Source organism: Ciona intestinalis, chromosome 1 (assembly GCF_000224145.3).
Source record: "Ciona intestinalis chromosome 1, KH, whole genome shotgun sequence".
Classification (NCBI taxonomy): Eukaryota; Metazoa; Chordata; class Ascidiacea; order Phlebobranchia; family Cionidae; genus Ciona; species Ciona intestinalis.
Genome location: NC_020166.2, coordinates 8,305,943 through 8,319,103, shown reverse-complemented (window position 1 = coordinate 8,319,103; position 13,161 = coordinate 8,305,943). Strand labels below are relative to the sequence as shown.

The 13,161-nt window shown below is 32.5% G+C and overlaps 3 protein-coding genes across 5 annotated transcripts in view; 1 reads left to right on the top strand and 2 right to left on the bottom strand.

Annotated features, from left to right (window-relative positions):
* LOC494389 (huntingtin-interacting protein 1) overlaps window positions 1–10,885 on the bottom strand; it is a 20,568-nt gene extending 9,683 nt beyond the window's left edge. The window contains exons 1-11 of one of the 3 annotated variants that reach the window (XM_018815174.2): window positions 10,653–10,885; window positions 8,753–8,816; window positions 7,524–7,666; window positions 7,177–7,233; window positions 6,432–6,509; window positions 5,717–5,793; window positions 4,695–4,756; window positions 3,907–4,047; window positions 3,400–3,533; window positions 2,453–2,563; window positions 379–555 (exon numbers count right to left, since the gene is read on the bottom strand). In XM_018815174.2, the coding sequence (XP_018670719.1) occupies window positions 379–555; window positions 2,453–2,563; window positions 3,400–3,533; window positions 3,907–4,047; window positions 4,695–4,756; window positions 5,717–5,793; window positions 6,432–6,509; window positions 7,177–7,233; window positions 7,524–7,666; window positions 8,753–8,816; window positions 10,653–10,718 (1,110 nt within the window). In that variant the 5' untranslated portion in view covers window positions 10,719–10,885. Of the gene's footprint in view, window positions 1–378; window positions 556–2,452; window positions 2,564–3,399; window positions 3,534–3,906; window positions 4,048–4,694; window positions 4,757–5,716; window positions 5,794–6,431; window positions 6,510–7,176; window positions 7,234–7,523; window positions 7,667–8,752; window positions 8,817–9,297; window positions 9,424–10,652 lie in introns of those variants that run through there. The other 2 variants (XM_018815173.2, XM_018815177.2) reach the window with 2 other exon arrangements.
* LOC104266877 (cancer-related nucleoside-triphosphatase homolog) lies at window positions 10,790–12,132 on the bottom strand. The gene has a single exon (XM_009864182.3). It carries the CDS (start codon window positions 11,756–11,758, stop codon window positions 11,177–11,179), a length of 582 nt encoding a protein of 193 aa, XP_009862484.1. The 5' UTR covers window positions 11,759–12,132; the 3' UTR covers window positions 10,790–11,176.
* Window positions 12,133–12,163: 31 nt separating this feature from the next.
* LOC100175223 (peroxisomal membrane protein PEX16) overlaps window positions 12,164–13,161 on the top strand; it is a 5,785-nt gene continuing 4,787 nt past the window's right edge. The window contains exons 1-2 of the mRNA XM_002131484.3: window positions 12,164–12,409; window positions 12,484–12,568. Of these exons, the coding sequence (XP_002131520.1) occupies window positions 12,302–12,409; window positions 12,484–12,568 (193 nt within the window). The 5' untranslated portion in view covers window positions 12,164–12,301. The remainder of the gene's footprint in view (window positions 12,410–12,483; window positions 12,569–13,161) is intronic.

The following is a 13,161-nucleotide window of genomic DNA, read 5'->3' as shown; positions in this document are numbered from 1 at the left end:
CCCCTACATTTTAAAAAGTTTGGTGCCTATGGACCTTACCCATAGAAAATAAAAAGAGTTTGGTGGCTATAGGACCTTACCCATATAGAATAAAAAAAAGGTTGGGACTTACAGGACCTTACCTATATAGAATAAAAAAGATAAAAAAAAACCTAATGGCACTATCTATTTTATGTGGGTCCTAGGACCCATGGCTGAATATACCAACTGATTTACACTGTTACATTGGTTAATATAACAACTAGTAAAAACTTTATTTTTTAATGAGGCAATGAACATCTTTAGGAATACACATATCGAGCTACAATGCCATGGGCCCTAGGGCTAGGATTTAGGCCAGGATTGGCCAATTCCCACAGAAAAATCCTACCAACTTACTTCACTTTGCATGAGTTCGATTTCAGCTTTCAGTCTTTCGATTTCCAACTTCAGCATATGTATCTCTACGTCCCTGGGGTCAGGTTGGGGGGTGGAGGTCCCATTGAAACTGAATGTGGCGTCGGATTCACCAAATAACTCGTCAAAGTTTGTATCTATCAGTGGTGCAACTGCCACCTGTAAAATATAAATACATTTTTTTAGTATAGTAGGGGGGGGGAGGATGGGGCACCTTTATCCAAATATACTAATCGTGTTTTAAACAATTAACAAAGGTCTATGGGAGTTGTGAAGATACGGTTTTATAATTCTTTCAATGTTCTTTGTTACTACCAAATTGGGCAAGAAAATAGAATGAACAGGTGTCCCATCTTCCTCCACCCTACTATATATTAAATAAATGAATGATTTTTTTAAAAATAATGATTGAAGTATGGTTGTTATTTTAACGTAATAATTTATTGAATTAGCTTGTTGTTTTAATATATTAAGAATAAAATAATTGAAATATTTTAATACATTGAATTGCAGAAATATGGTTAATAAACAAATTACAATGAGTGAATGAATTAAAAATACCCTATAAATAAAAGGGGCATGCCAACGAAAAGTCAAATTTGTGTATTGATAGATATGCTCAAATGTGATCTAAAGCCACCAACGAAGTTTCAAAATATTTTGACAGAATAAGATTTAAAACTGCAAATTCAACCACTGGGGAAAAAAAATTGGCCGTGTCGAATGCATGGGAATTCCCATTGAAAAAAAAATTTTTTCTCAACTTTAATCGTTTCTAGTTTCTAAAATAGCCTACTGAAGAAAATTCAAATTTTATTTCTGATTTGGTATAATGAATGCTTCTTCTTTAAGAATATTTCAGTTGTTCGTGTTAAATATTAGATTTGGAAAATTGCTGATTCAGCATAATCTGGTATGTAGTTAGGTTCAATGAAAAATTAAAACATTATAAAGATTTTTTTTATTTTTTTTTTATATATTCACAAAGAAGAAGCATTTATTATACCAAATCCAAAACAAAACTTGAGTTTTCTTCAGTAGTTTAGAAACTAGAAACGGTTAAAGTTGAGTGAATTTTTTTCTTATGGGAAATCCAATGCGATGTCGAAACAGCCGATTTATTTTTACTTCAGCCGTTTTTTTTTCACAAGATTTTTTAGAAACTGTATCGTTTTGGGGAACTTTGATGGTACCTTCAGGTCACATTTAGGCATCTATATACAAATTTTCATTTTTCGTTGGTATGGCCCTTAAATAAAAAAATTAATGATTTTTTTTATTACGGATTTCTTTGATTAATTTTTGGATAAATTTTCTTTAAACGAATGAATGTGACTTGCCGGAACAGTCATTATCACAGGGATGTTATGTTTCATACACCTTGTGCCAGCATACGAGTTACCATGTATGTTACTTTGTGGCCTATTGTGGGTGAATATTTTTTTGAACTTTTTCATTTTTATTTTATGTGTGGCTGATAATTTGGACAAGGATTATGGTTTTCTTGGATTTAGTTCTCTAAACCAGTAATGTTCAAATGGTGGATCGCGATCCAGATACGGATCATTTCAACTGTTTGTGTGGATCTTTCAATGTAGTCTTGAAAAAAGAACTAAAATACGACGCATGTGCTTAACATTCAAACCTGTTTTAAATATCCTACATATAATCAATAAGTTTTGCTATTATGTCATAATTAATTGCCAGTTCAAATAATCCCTATTATGATGCAATGAATCCACGTGTGAATCCCTACTATTACGTAACAAACAGTCTACCTGGCTAAGAAAAACGTGGTAAATATAGGGCTAAACCACTAACGAAACGTAAACCAAACGGTTGTTTTATTTCGTTTTTGCGTTGATCGCATTAATGCGTTAATCGCAATAATACAGATACCGTTAACCAGGGGGGCGTGTTGTAAAACATCTTGAATATGTTTAATGTTCATAGTTAGTGATTCATCATGTTGTCAGGTTTGGCTGTGGTGGATCGCGGCAGAATTCATTTGAACACTCCTGCTCTAAACGATCGGACACGATGCATTTTTACGAACCTCAGGTTCAGGAGAGGGCGACCTATCAACGTGGTTCTCTTCCTCAGGAAGGACTCTGATTGGTCCCAGTTCGTGGCTTCCGTCTGATTGGATGAGAAAATCCGGCATTTTCTGTGAAAAAATCGACATGTATTTATTAACTCATGGAAAGGCTTGGATTATAACACAGGGTTATATTGTGAAACATATAATTTCATACACGTAACGTAATAATAATAATCGGAATGTCTTGGTCAATGTCATTCAATAATTTAACAAGTGACTCATTAAATACCGCCACTAATATCATAACACAAGCCTTAGAAACTTTTTGTGACTGTTGTCCAGTCAAGCACAAGTCACATTAAGTCTCATGGATAACCTATATAGTAGCCTGGGTGTTGGGGTAATGGGCTAAATCTGGCCTAAATCCGAGGTTCCTAACAAGTACCTTACCCATATAGAATATGACCACTGGGTTGAAGTTGTTATTACTGATAAAAGTATTTTCATTATACTTTTGCCTACAACTGTAGCAGCATCGAGTTTTAAACCCGGTACTATTCGCTTACAAAGACTGTTTAATTAAAATTGTACTAGCTGTTCAATTGGATTTCAGTTTTTGCTTTTGAAATTTTAAATAGAATAAATATTCAATATGGCTTGCCATTGCATCTTCGAAACCTCTTGGAAGCGGTAATAAAATATTCATAGATAGAAATATGTTTAACAGAATCTTGGTGCCAGAAAATAAACCGAACTACAGGGTTTGAAATACAGGTTAAAATCAAAATTTTCAAAGTACTTGTTTTTCAAAAATTTAAGTGTTTTTTTTTAAACTATTTTTTTTTTAATTTTAATTTTTTTTCAATTTTTAAAGTCCTTTTTAAAATAACTAAAGTGCCTTTTTTGAACAAAGAAAGAGATTTAAACAAATTTTTACCACGATAAAATTAAAATTATCTTACATCTGGCATCAGTGGGACTTGAATCAGTCTTTTGAAATATTGCAGATTGCTACAGATGTAATAAAACTTCTTTAACCTGGCATGGCATTCCTTAAATCTGTGTCTGTGGCCACTTAATGTGTCAGCGGGTAAACCTGAAAAATGATATTTCATGCAATTTATAGTAAATTTTACAGAGAAATGAAAATAAAGTTTTTAAGACGACTTTTAAACTGTAGACTACTTATTAGTACTAGTTTTTAATTTTCTCTTGTACAACATAAATTCAATTTATATATCTTTTAGAATACAGCAACGAAGATAAGATCAATTAAAACATTAAAGTGAATTAGCAGAAAATCGACAGTTGTTAAAAACACACTATATGTAAAAACTACTTGAAAAAATGTCCAATAAAAGTGTGGCTGCTTAAACCCATAAAATCAGTTTAAAGTATAAAAAAATAAAATTCATGATAAAATATGTGGCATAGTCCACGACACATTGTACATTATACATAACACTTACAGGCATGTAGTTTGAATAATAACTTCACTGTGTAATCATAGAGTTGACTTGAATCAAGAATAACTAAGATACAAGGCGCTAATCTACATTGGCCAGGTCCAGTCATTGAAACTGCCTTTGACATATCCAGAGTGCTGAAGACTGAAATAACAAGTTTATATGAGCAAGTGGTGGATAAGGTATGGACTTTAGTTTTGTTGATGGAATGGAATTAAGGGAAATAATCAGACTACTGGTTTTACAATCTCTTAGACATAGTAGGGTGGGAAAAATGGAACACATTTTTGTTCTATTTTCTTGTTCCGTTTGCTAGTAAACAAAAACCTATAAAGATTTATTATTTGTTAAAAAGTTGAACAGGATATTTGCATATTACGAGCTAAAGGTGTCCGTGCTGTCTCCCCCCCACTGTATTATATCAATAGTTTACTACCAGTTGAAAATTGTGAAACCTAAATGCAAGAAACCTAAATTTTTTAAAGTTTAAATTTAACTCAGTAACGGAAAATGTGTGATGAAATTTAAATTTATAACCCAGTATTATTAAATTACTGCTAGTTTAAAATAACTTATATTGGATAACTGTAAAAAATCAGTCTCATTGAATATAACATACAAAATATGAGCCTTTGTTTTTCTCAGTAAAATTTGAAACAAATAGATTGATTACTATTTTAGTATTTATACAAAGATTGAGAACGTAGGGTTATTAGTTCTTACGTATTCTTTCATTTAAACAGCAGTTTTGAATTAAAAATGTGAAATACATAAAAATGAGTTTAACATACTTGTTTGTTGGAGGTCCATTAAAACATCGATGCAGTCAAGGATATCAACGCTCAATTCAAAACTGGTGAAATGTAAAGTGAGGTTAGACCTTTACAATTCAAACCATTCTATTTGGGTGGGGTCCTACAGCGTGACACGCCAGTGGAACTGATATTAAGACCACGGTTGGCCTGTTACCCCTACAGTTTAAATTAACCGTGATATTTAACTTAAGTTACAATGGTGGTTTGAGTGTGAAAAACAACTAACAAAGAAAAGTTTTAATTAGGTATATGTTTCTCTTACAGGTATTAGTTACCATTAGAAATTAATAAATCTGGTCTTTAAATTACTACTTTTACGGCAGGTTGAAAGTTTACTTTTAGTAATATTTTTAATAAAATAGATTAAAAATATGCCACCACAAAAATAGCTAATTTTATTTTTTTTCCTGGCACAGATTCTAAAACATGCCGTTACAAAAACAATCAAACGGAAAACAATTTTTTAAACAAGATGGCAGCATCTATTAAAATCAAATATGAAAAGTTTAATTATTAATATCTCTTTCTATTAATTCTTACATATATATAAAACATGACAGTCTGTTAGTATTTATCCATTGAAAACCATTAAACTATAAAATAACTTAAGGTTAAACCAAATAAGGTATATGTTAAATGACATGGTCAGACAGTACAAAAAGCTTACCAGCTTTATCTACCCTTTATATAGTAGAATGGGAAAAATGGGACACCGTCAGCACATAATATCCAAATATCTTGAACGTGTTTTAAACAATTAACATTGGTCTATACGAGTCGTAAGGATACCGTTTTTATAATTCTTTGAATGTTCTTTGTTTACTACCAAATGGGACAAGAAAATTGAATGAAAAGTTCCCATCTTTCCCCACACTACTATATAATTAGAACATGAAGTAATTTGTAATCAACCATTAATAAGTCTGCAGTCAAATTACGACATGTAGTAATTGTATGACCAGCACGCATTATGACATCATAATGAAACTATCACTTACAAAGTGTTGATGTCGAGCTTGCCGATATTTTCCAATTCTTCGTCAGATAATGACAAACTTCCAGGAAAAGATGGATACTAAAAAAGGAGAAAAAAATAGCCTATTAGTATATAATATAGAAACTAAAATTTTTTTAGTATATATATATATATATATATATATATATACTAAAAAATATTAAACTTTACTAAAATGGGAATGTTTACTAAAAAGTAAAGGTATAACTACCTTTTTCTAAATAAAATTTAAAAGGACTTTGCTAATGAAATGAAGATGTTACTTAGGTTATGATTTGAAGTTCTACCAGTAACACCTAAGACATATCACATTAAAAGATGAGCAAGCTGTATACTGTTCCCACCCACTGTACAGCTTGTGTTTTATCTGTGTGGTTGAACTACTATGTCCTTTTATTGGCTGTGATTTTCAGTTAAAGTAAGAAACAGAAGTTTACAATAAAACATGAACCAAGTCCAGGTGTATACAGTTCCCACCCACTGTACAGCTTGTGTTTTATCTGTGTGGTTAAACTACTATGTCCTTTTATTGGCTGTGATTTTCAGTTAAAGTAAGAAACAGAAGTTTACAATAAAACATGAACCAGGTCCAGGTGTATACAGTTCCCGCCCACTGTAAACCTTGTGTTATACCTGTATGGTTAAACTAAGACTTGTTTGTTAAGAGGCAAAATCAAATAGAGAAAAGGGCGTCTTACCTTGGAGTGAAAGTCCATTCTTGAAGTCAAACATTTTAAATAACAACCTATCAATCGTCCGTAGCCCTGTGTTTGTCCCTGAGGGAATTAACAATATTATTAAGGGTGGCTTGGTAATAATGGAAGGGCCTATTAATATCATAGGGAATATGGTATAGTATTAGTAGTAGCTAGCTATATATTATGTCATTTTCAACAATTTTGAACATTAATACGTATAGTAGGGTGGGGTAAGATGAGACCTTTTCATTTTATTTTTTCGTCCAATTTAGTAGTAAACAAAGAACTTCAAAGAATTATAAAACTGTATCCCTTACGAATTCTATACACTGTCGTTATTTGTTTAAAACACTATCAGGATATTATGATATTCCATGCAAAAGATGTCCCGTTCTCCCCGCCCTACTATATGAAGTATATTAGTATAAAACACATTATACATACATTCCTCCTATACATACCAAGATACTGCTATGTAAATATAGTAACCTAACTCTGTGTATTCTCTAGCAATCATTCAAGGACAAACTTTACATCAAAAAGAAAATAAACACAATACAGAATACACTATTACACTACATACAGTAGGATATAAACCTATAACACTACAATGTGTTTAACACTACAATATTTAAATGTTTCTTTAAAGAATACTGGTATGTGGGACAAATAGAATTTTTTGATAAAAACTTAGTGAAAGTTTTGTTCAAAGTTGCATAATAAGATATATTATATATTTCCTTACCCAGTTTCTGCCCAGATCTTTTAATTGTTGTTTATATTTAATAGAATCTTTTAAAACCTGTGAAATAAAACATCAAATATTGGGAAATTTGTAAGCAATATATTATATTGAAAGGATTTTTTTAATGTATGTCAACTGCAAGGGTGCTGATAAATAAAAAAAAAGTTGTTTTATGTGGTGGGCATTTGTCCCATTTATTGCAAGTATTTCACTATGAAGGTACAAAGGTGTCAAAGTAAGGTGTCAAAGTAATGGGCCAAAACTGGCCTAAATCCCAGGTCCTTTAGGACCTCACCCGTACGGAATAGAATTAACAAGGCAAAAAAGTCATTAAACCATTTATTTACCTTGGGGTGGCCATCTCGTAATACTTTATGAAGAACATGACAGAATTTCCAAGCAACAATAGACTGGGTTGAAAGAGGTAAGCGACGAACCACATGCCAGAACATTTGTCCTCCTTTTTCTTGGTAAGTACCCAATATAGCATCTGCAGAGAATGATGTAAGTTATTCTATTATGTATGGATGAGGTAAACAGGAAAAGCACAACAGGTAAGATAGGGGGGAGAGATGGTACTTAACCCCACGGCCCCACAGTTCAATGAAATTCAAAGTCCAATGAGATGCAACCCTCTACTGCATTTTACAGCGTTCAACTTTTGCAGAGTAATATTATTCTCAATAGTTAATTCTTTTTAATAACTTGCAAATAACCAACTTTTTGAGAATGAGAAATAATACAAAAAACAGAATGTTGTATATACATGTTGAGCGGTTAGTACCAGAGCAATTTTTGTGCCGCAGAAAGTAATTATTTAGTAGCCTCTTATTGTAGTGGACTTTTCCCAACACCCATGTCAAATTTCAGTAAACAAAAATATGCAAATTGTATTTCTAATATGCTAATTAAAAAACATCTAAAATAGTAGCACTAGCATGGACAAAAACTTTGTATTAGCTTATTCCATTTAATTTTTTTTCAGTTTTCACCATTTATTTTACATTTGTTAACAGACTGCAAGTCCAAAATGTTATTTATTTCTTAAAACAACAATATGACTGAAAATTTTGCACCTGGCTGCCGAATAAATTATTCAATCCAAGTAGGATTTGATTAGATTTGAAAATAATTCAATATCGATAATCGTGACTGTTTATGTGCAGCTTATACTGGTGTAAAGAAAACACAGGCAGTGATTTTTGGATCCAATACTTATTCAAATTGATCAGAAAATGAATAATCAAATCATTTATTATTGATATATATATAATATATATATATATATTATGTAGGAATATTCACTGCCGCCAAGCCTAGGGTGGCAGGGTAGGCATGCCTATCCAGGTATTGTATTAATCAGTATCCAGTAAACATTAGAACCAAATTTGCTTCAAAAAATGCGAGTCTCACTACCTCTGCCTGCCCTGCATTTTAAAGAGTTTTGCCTATTAATTTTTAAGTAAATTAGGTATACATAGCTTCAGTTACAAAAAAATCAGGAAACTAAAAAAAACAAACATGTTGCTTTACCAGAAGCACTACAAATAAACAACATAAACATCGACAAACATACTTCGAACATGTTTTTCCTTTGCTGCACATTCCATAGTGTTTATTGCTTTCTGTATGCTCATCATCTGAAATAAATTAACAAATGTAAATAATGGTTACCGGCAAAGGCGTAACTTCAAGGGTAGCATGTCTCCTCAACTTTTAAAACAGGGGTGACATCATATACTTTAAAATCTCAGTTTTAACACCTACAAACAGAGTGTTTTAAAGGTGCCTATACAAACAAGCAAAGCCAAAGTACATTGCATTCACCATTCACCACATTAACCAAAGAGCTTCCTAAGTTTGACGAATAGAAATATAACTGATTTTAACAATATTATAAACACCGTCTATTTTATTAAAAATTTCCTACCCTACTACCATTATAAATACTGTATTAAAAATAGCCTACCCTACTACTGTATTTTATTAAAAATTCGCATTACACCTTTATGTTAATAAATAACCATACATATTACATAACCTGGATAATACTAAAATAAAATTAAACCTATAAAACGGATACTTTATCATTAAACTGCTAGAATCTAAAAAAGGTCTTACAATATCCTCTCTAGGAACCACAAGATATCGGGAAGAATGAGAAGATTTTTCCCGCAGCTCATCCATAGAAGCTGCTTTTCTCATTTTCAATGTTTATTTTATTCAACAAATTTCCTAATAATCAATACAGACAACTAAACCGACATTTTTAACATTATAAACAAATGAGAAAGACTGAACTCTTTAAAGCATTGGAAATTTACTAATTTTTTAACCCTTATCATTGCTGTAGCTACCAAACCATCTGCTCTGCTATATGAAGATACATATTTTCTAACTTATAATGAACAGGTACACATACTACATATAAATGTTTTTGTATTAAATTCCGCAAATTTAACACAAAACATTTGGGACTTAATCTTAAACTCTCCTGTTATTTCAATGAAAACAGTACAGCAAATTTTTCCTTTCGTTATTAACAATCTGACTCAAAATCTGATTAAAAGCAATGTTGTGACTAGTTCTAATAATCAGCACAATTACTATGATGCATAGCTGTATAGCCATAGAAAGGAAGAGAGAGGCAGGATGCAGACAGGAAACGCGTAATACTGTTACCTCATAAGAAATACAGAGACTATGCAAATGCTAGTAAGTGGCATACACTGAAAAATGTCCTGTAACTTTGCATTGTTTTATTTGCATTTCAAATTAAAGATCTACATAGTTTAAATAACTTTATGTCATAAAGACTCTTAAGGAGCTAGTAAAACAGGACTGCAGAGTAAGTACAAATACTAAATGTCTATTAGCCTGTTGTTATTATTATTATGACTAGATCTAGCTTTTTATATAATGTTGTAATAATAATACGCCTGCCAAAAGTTTGTATTTCTTTAGGCTATTGTTAGATATTGGTATGTTAATTAAAAACAAGGAATGTTTGACTACAAATTAACACAGGATACCGGTATCAAATAACACACAACTGTAAAGGTACTGCGCTAACAGTCAGAACTTTTATGACGTAATTAAGACTTTAGAAGTTAGTAGTTACTACTAGCTACTTTATAACACATCACAAATAAATACACTAACACAGCAATTTAAACTCTGTTATTGTGAATGCACAACTTTTTATTTTATGTGGATAAGTTACTAAAGCAAACAATGAGATCCGGAATTTAGGCCAGAGTTGACCCATTGGCCACTACCCTAACAGACAGGGTACCTTAGTTTTACTCATTTGAACAATTGCAACTACAAAACATAAAATACCCAGAACTGGGTATTTTTAGACCTATAATAAATCAATGCAACATATTTAATATATATATACATATTTCATGCAAAAATTGGAGCAAAAATATTCTCCGCACAAAAATGCAACTTTAAATTTGACAAATAGATACCTGAGTTTTTTCAAATGATTCTCTCTCAGCATCCAGACTCGGAGGTCCTCTTCTGAGCATGTTCATCTTGATGAGTTAATCCGCACAACGGGGAAAAGTTGGATAAAATTACAAAGAAATTACCATAACAGTGAATCTGCGACAGTGGGTGTATAAGTAAGTAAATAATAAATAAAAACACCTTTTAAGCTAACCGCTAAGTGATTTTTGGATACTGGATAGACCGATTTTAATATTTGAAAAAAAAAATTTAAGAATTACCTAAAGATTTATATAAATGAATTTTTAAAGAAACGTCTCGTCTGCCATGTGGGCATGTGGCAAGAAATTGATAAAGTATTTAATTACTTAAATGAAACTTTGCAAACGCACATGGAAACCTAAAACTTAACATTTAACTTAGGAGAATAACAAAACCACCATGAGAAAAGAAAAAAGAAGAGTATTATGCGGGGAACACCAAAGCTATACCTATACATAGCTGTTATACACTAAATTTAAAATGAAATGTGTTGTTTAAATTATTATATTTCATTTATGCTTTTTAATGAATTTAAAATGTCTTCAAACAAACGGTTTCTATTGGCAAACGATACTTCGAATAATTTTACATCCTCTCTTCTGCGAATATTCTCGACAAAAAGAATACCAGAGCCTTTTTTGACTGGGATAGTTCCCAGAATAACAGTTCCCTTGCTTTCAAATACCTTCATAACCTCAGTTTTAAATTTTGAACTGAACAATTCCATTTTACCGATTTCATCCAAAACAAAAATCGATTTTACATCATCGGTTTGAGCTTTTTTCAATTCTGACAAAACTTGTTGCTCGAATTCGTCAGTATAAACACTGTATTTCCCAACTTTTGGCCGCTTTTTGTATGAAGATGGAAAACGGTCTTCTTCGATTCGTGCTAACGGACATCGATTTCCGTTTACTAATACTACGTCAAAACCAATTCGGCGTCCGCCTTGTCTTATTTCTTCAGTGTAAAATCCCCTTATTGGACAGCATGATAATAAAGAATCTTTTAGTTGCCTCACGAGCGTTGTTTTACCGACGCCTGGCGGACCAGTGAGAAAAACATGCGTCGGTCGCACCGCCATCCTTTGTTTGGAAGTTCGCGCTTGGTCTAAATTAGAAACACGACCGAACTACAGCTTTTATAGCTCTGAAACCGACCGCTGATTCCAAGCGGTACGTTTGAATTAGGAGTGGGGGAATTTCGCAAATACCAAGACACGGATGATTTCTTTTGTGAATCTAGACGTCATTGTTGTGCGAAATAAAATATCAAATGAACCACACTTTTGTGCAAATTGTTTTCGCTGGATAGTTTGGTATTAAATTTACCACCTGCTTTCGAGACATTTGTTTTGCCAATACCTAGCGTAAAGCATCAATCTAATAAGATTTTACCATAGTATTTACTATTTACTACGTTTTATATTTTTCAAAATATTTTACACATTTCTATTGTTGTTTACTTTCCGGTTGACTGCTGCGGTTCTACAATGAGTTTTGGAATTGGCGGCTGAAAGTTGTGTTGCAGTTTGCAATCAAAACACGAGTATTGGGCAATATTATCCGTAGTATATACATTGCACACTCACTTTTTGTTGCAGTGTAAGTACGTTAAAGATACAAATATGTCTGACATTTTGAAATCGGCTCGGGACAGGCTAAATGAAAATTTAATGGAGATAAAACAAGCGTACGTGAATTTTGTCTCACAAAACCCAGAAATGGTAGACCAGGTAGGCGTTTTTTTTCATGTAGAAAATACTTAAAAGCATTTAGCACCAAACACAATTATAAATATTTACTTCAGATTGAGAAAACCGTGAAAACATCATCATACTTGTTCGAAGCACTCTCTAAAAACTATGACAATTCAATCTTCATTTCGGAGCTAAGTATGTGTTTTCACATATTTTTGAACAAATATATTGCAAATTGTAGTTTTGACCAAGATATTGCTGCATATATACCTTAACACACATTGGTGTTACTCATAGGCGTAAAGTTTTACTAAACGTTAGGGTTGCAAAAACCAGAAAAAAAGGAAGTCTTCGCGCCGGTAGGCGCGAAAAAAAACGCTTTGCAACCCTTTGTTTTCGGTTTGCAACCCTTTAAATATGTGCTTTGTAAACGCTCATACAAACGTAAACGTATTCAGAATTACGTAGGGATGAGACAAATTAAAATTACGCGCGTTCAGCAAGTCCGTGTAATGAGAAACGGTCGAATCCGATTGCCTGGCGAGTGACGTCACAGTAGCTATGTCGAATGCGCCTTTCGTCAAGCCCGCACGAGTGTGTGGTTATCTTACAAACGAAGACCCGTCCGTCGGAAATAGTAGGTTTTCAGAACGAAATATCGCGGAAATAAACTGCCTAAAACGTTTCCAACACTGCTTTATATTTATATGCAATGTTTTCCTCAGGCAAGCAGCATATTTATTACGAAATAGTAGGGATCACACGTGGATTCATTGCATCATAATAGC